Source organism: Geospiza fortis, unplaced genomic scaffold (assembly GCF_000277835.1).
Source record: "Geospiza fortis unplaced genomic scaffold, GeoFor_1.0 scaffold188, whole genome shotgun sequence".
Lineage (NCBI taxonomy): Eukaryota > Metazoa > Chordata > Aves > Passeriformes > Thraupidae > Geospiza > Geospiza fortis.
The window spans coordinates 1,772,143-1,776,404 of record NW_005054337.1 but is presented as its reverse complement, the minus strand read 5'-3'; the positions used below and the strand labels follow the sequence as shown (position 1 = coordinate 1,776,404).

At 63.6% G+C, this 4,262-nt stretch overlaps 1 protein-coding gene across 1 annotated transcript in view; it reads left to right on the top strand.

The window, feature by feature from the left end:
• Positions 1-2,127, top strand: part of CUNH20orf204 (chromosome unknown C20orf204 homolog) — a 4,753-nt gene extending 2,626 nt beyond the window's left edge. Inside the window, exon 5 of the mRNA XM_031058049.1 lies at positions 2,089-2,127. Coding sequence (XP_030913909.1) covers positions 2,089-2,127 — 39 coding nt within the window. The remainder of the gene's footprint in view (positions 1-2,088) is intronic.
• Positions 2,128-4,262: the final 2,135 nt, after the last annotated feature.

Below are 4,262 nucleotides of genomic sequence, written 5' to 3'. Positions count from 1 at the left end.
GGTTGGGGCCCCCCACCCCGGGGCCTGCCTGTGGCTGGTTTGGGAAGCTGGGACAGACTCAGCCTGGAGGGCTGGATTCATCCTCCTGCTCCAAGCCGTGCCCAGGCACCCGATCCACCACTCCTGGCTGGGGCTGGCAGGTTGGTTTGCTGTGGGACGGCTGTGGGAGACACCTGGAGCACCAGAAACACTGGGGAGAAGAAGGGAAAGAAGCAAAAGGAGAAGGTGAGGTGTGGATTCTTAGCTGCTCCCGGCCCTGCAGCGCCTGCTGCTCTCTTGAGGACAATGGGTGTGTTTTGGGGCAGAAAGAGGACATGTGGGGCATGGCTCTGCTCTGGGGGCTCTGCTGGAGGTGAGGCCACAGCGATTTGCAAGGCTCTGAGGTTAGCAGGGCTGTGCATGGGGACTGGTGTCCCTGAGGCACTGCTGGGATGTGCAGAGCAGCCAGGCACCCACAGTGGAAGTAAAGGTGCATCACTGGGGAAACCTGGGGGGTTCTGATATCCAAAAATGCCAGGCAGTGTGGGGGCTTGAGGCCAAGGCTCAGCCTCAGTGACAGGCAGCACTGTGGAGGGGACGGGGTGCTTGGCACTGTGGGTGCCCCAGCAGGGAGGGAATGGCAGGGTGTGGGGTGAGGTGAGGGGCATCCTCCCTTGTCACTGTGCTCTGCCAGCACCCTGCCTGTGGCCTCCACTGCTTTGTTGGGTAGCAAACAGCCTCTGGGAAGCCAGAAATAAAACCTCTCCTTCCCTGGAAGTGCTTTGGATGCTTTATCTGGTGATGCAGGGGCTCTTGTGCTGTGGATGGAGCTGGCACAGTGCTGGCTCTGGCCATGGGGCCAGGCCCAGGCAGAAGCCCCCAGCAGTGGAGGGCACAGCAGCATCCTGCCTCTGCTCACTCTCTCTGCATCCCTGCGGTGGGGTGATGGAAACCAGAAGATGCTTTTTTGGAAAGACATTTTCCCGAGAACAGCAGCCAAATGAGGCAGTGTGCCCGTGCCTCATTTTCCCCAGCCCCGGTGTGCCCGTGCCTCAGTTTCCCCAGCCCGTCTCGGCCGTGTGCTGCTGTCCCAGCCCTGAGGGGCTGAGGAGGACACGAGATGGCAGCAGCGGGCTGTGTGTGCCGAGCGGAGCCGGGCACTGCCCACGCCGGCAGTTCCCATGGCCACTCCAGCATCGCCGGCCTCCTCCCCACCGACCCCGGGCCGGGCAGGGCTGTGCCAGGGGGGCACTGAGCGCTGCAGGAGGGGGGGCACCCCCCATGCCCTGGAGGAGGTGGGGGCGGCTCTCCCTGGGGTTTCTGGGGGTTCAAACTGGGAAGGGGGGATTCGGGAAGGGAAAGGCAAGGGGTGCTCAGGGGTCCGTGCCCCCCCCCTGCCCCTCGGAATTGGGCTGGGGGGAGCTGGAAGGGCTTCATGAGCAGGGCTGGGGGGGAGCCCTCCCTGCCCGGGGCACAGCAGAGTCCCTGGGGTGCAGCAGGGTGCGGGCAGGACGGGTGGATTGGATGGGGCCGGGCAGGGACTCTGCTTTGGGGGTCAGAGCAGGGGGGGCAGCCTGGGAATGCTGCTCTCGTGGGGTCCCTGGAAGATGCTGTGTGCTCAGCACGGGGCAGGCTGGCACCAGGGGCCATCCAGGGAGCCACAGCTCAGCACATCCCAATGGCAGAGCCCTCCTGGAGCCATGCTCCTCCCCGGCTGGCCCCACAATGCCGGGGCTCCTTCCTCTCAGCTCCATCCTCCTCCTCGGGAGCCGGCGCTGCCCTTTCTGCTGCCCCCACAGGAGGTTTTGCACTGGTTCAGTTCCTTGGGTTTTTTTCTTATTCCTCCTCCCTTATCCCAACCAGGGTCCCTCCACAAACCACTAGCATCCCAAAATAGCCCTACTGACACTTGATATCCCACGGATGAGGCTGGGGGCCACGGCAGAACCTGGTAGCTCAACAGGATGGGGACGGTGCTTGGGACAGGGTGACTCGCAGCCTTTCTCTTTATCGAGGCTGGAGCAAAGTCCCCCCTTTAGTGACCTGTCAGCTCCTTCCCAGATAAACCAGAGCAAAAACCACCTCCCTTTGCTGCCCCTTCCCTCACAGGCAGCTGCTGCTGGGAACCTGGTGTGGCAGTGGGAATGAGTGCATGGAAAGGAAGGAAAGAGTGAAGGAAGAAGCAACAGGGAGGGAGGGGGAAAAACGAGGTCGTTGTGATGGTGGAATCACAGCAAAAACAGCCGGAAAAAGGAAACAGGCCCTGAAAAGTCAAATAAAAATAGCAGCGAGGCGAACCCAAGTGTGCAGCACATGGGAGTGAGCGCATTTCCTTCGAGGGCAGCTCTGTGCGCTCCCAACTGCTCTGAGGGGGCCGCTCTGATGTGGCTCCAGCCGCTGCCACAGCCCCCCAGTCCCCCGTGCTGTGCCAGGCGCTCGGCACCAGCTCAGGGCCCAGCCAGCCCCTGCCTCGCCCGGGGGCCCTGTGTGCCCTCGTGCAAGCCCTGCAGGGATGTGGCAGGGGCTGCACAGGCTGCTGGAGCCGAGGGCAGGGGCTGGGGGCTCCTGGCCGTGCCCACAGCCCTGCCTTGTGCCCTGTGCCCGGCTCGCTTTGCCAGCTGCATCCGAGCGCTGTGTGAGCAGCACAACCCCGGCTTCCTCCCCTCCCCTGCCCGCCTGTTTTGCAATCACAGCAGGGTCCCCTGGGAGACGGGGGTTGGTGGAGTGGCTGCGGGGACAGGGATGGGGGTGAGGATGGCGGCTGGTGCTCCCTGCCAGGACCGCTGGGCTGCATCCCAGCCCGGCTCGGGGGGTGCTCAGAGGCAGCAGGAGAGCCCAGTGAGGGGGGCACTGCTCTGGGGGACCAGAGTGGGGCACCGTGCCCAGGGCCCGTACAGGGGTGCAGGGTCCAGGTGCTGTGCTGTGGGTCCACATTGGGGTACCGTGCCCAGGAACTGTGCGTGGGGAGCTTTGCCACGCTGGGGGACCGTGCCTGGGGGACAGGGGCTGCTGTGGTTCCACAGAGGCACGTTTCAGCCCTCCTCACCACCACTGTCCCACCAAAATGCAACTGTCCCCGAGCCATCACCATCTTGGGGTGCCAGCAGCCCCTCTTGGCCCTGGGGGACCCTTGCCCACATAAACCCTCTGCTTCAATGCTCACTCCCTCTGCAGCAGGGCTGGGGGCCCAGCCCCTGGCAGCCCTGGCACACGCAGGCTGTGTCTGATGGAGCAGAGCAGCGTTTTGTTCTCTCCCATCTCCCTGCAGCTTCGTGAAGCTGCTGAAAGCCCAGATTTACAGTGTGATAAACGCTGGAGGCTCTGCAAAATATCTGACTGCTCCATCCTTTGGAGAGAGACTGGTTTGGAGGAGCGGGGAGCTCTGGGCAGCACACCCAGAGGCAGAACAGCACAGTGGGTCTCAGGGAGGAGGGATGGCCGGGCTGATGGAGCCGTGCCATGACCCAGGTGGGTCCTGGCCGTGGGTCACCGGGTGCCTAAGCCCCTGTGGGCAGTGGGAAAGCGCTGACCCCCCCATCATTTCTTGGGCCTCTCGCTGGTTTTTGGAGCATCTGCCGACCAGATTGCGCCGCGGCGTGCCGGGGTGCCCGTGCCAGGACATGCCAGCCGGGAGGCGGGGTGCGCCGAGCCCCGGCTCCGGGTGTGCTCCCCTCGCTGCTCGCTCCCCCGCTGGCTGCCGCGGGCTGCTCGGCGGGAGCCTGCGTCCTCATCCTCGCCGGGAAGGGCCGGGAGATGCTGGAAAGCGGCTGCTCCGCTGCCCCCGACAGCAAGAGGCTCGCAGCCTCGGGGCTGTGCCTGCATGTGGGTGTGAGTGGGTGCTGGGGTGTGTGGGCGCAGATGTGTGTGCATGTGTGTGTGTGCATCACTGGGTGTGAGTGGGTGCTGGGGCGTGTGTGCACAGATGTGTGTGTGCATGTGTGTGTGCACAGATGTGTGTGTGCATGTGTGTGTGTGCATCACATAAAGGTGTGTGCATGTGTGTGTGCACAGATGTGTGTGTACACAGATGTGTGTGTACATGTGTGTGTATGCATCACATGCAGGTGTGTTCATGAGTGTGTGTACACATGTGTGTACACGTGTGTCTGGGCACATGCCTGGGCTGTTGTGAGCGCAGGGCTGTGCTCACACGTGTGTGTGATTACAGGTGTGTAAACGCCTGTGCATGTGGCTCCCCTCCACCCTCCCCGCAGGATGTCTGAGCCCCGGTGCCGCTGTCCCCGTGTCCCTGTCCCTGTGCCGTAGCTGCCATGACCCGGCAG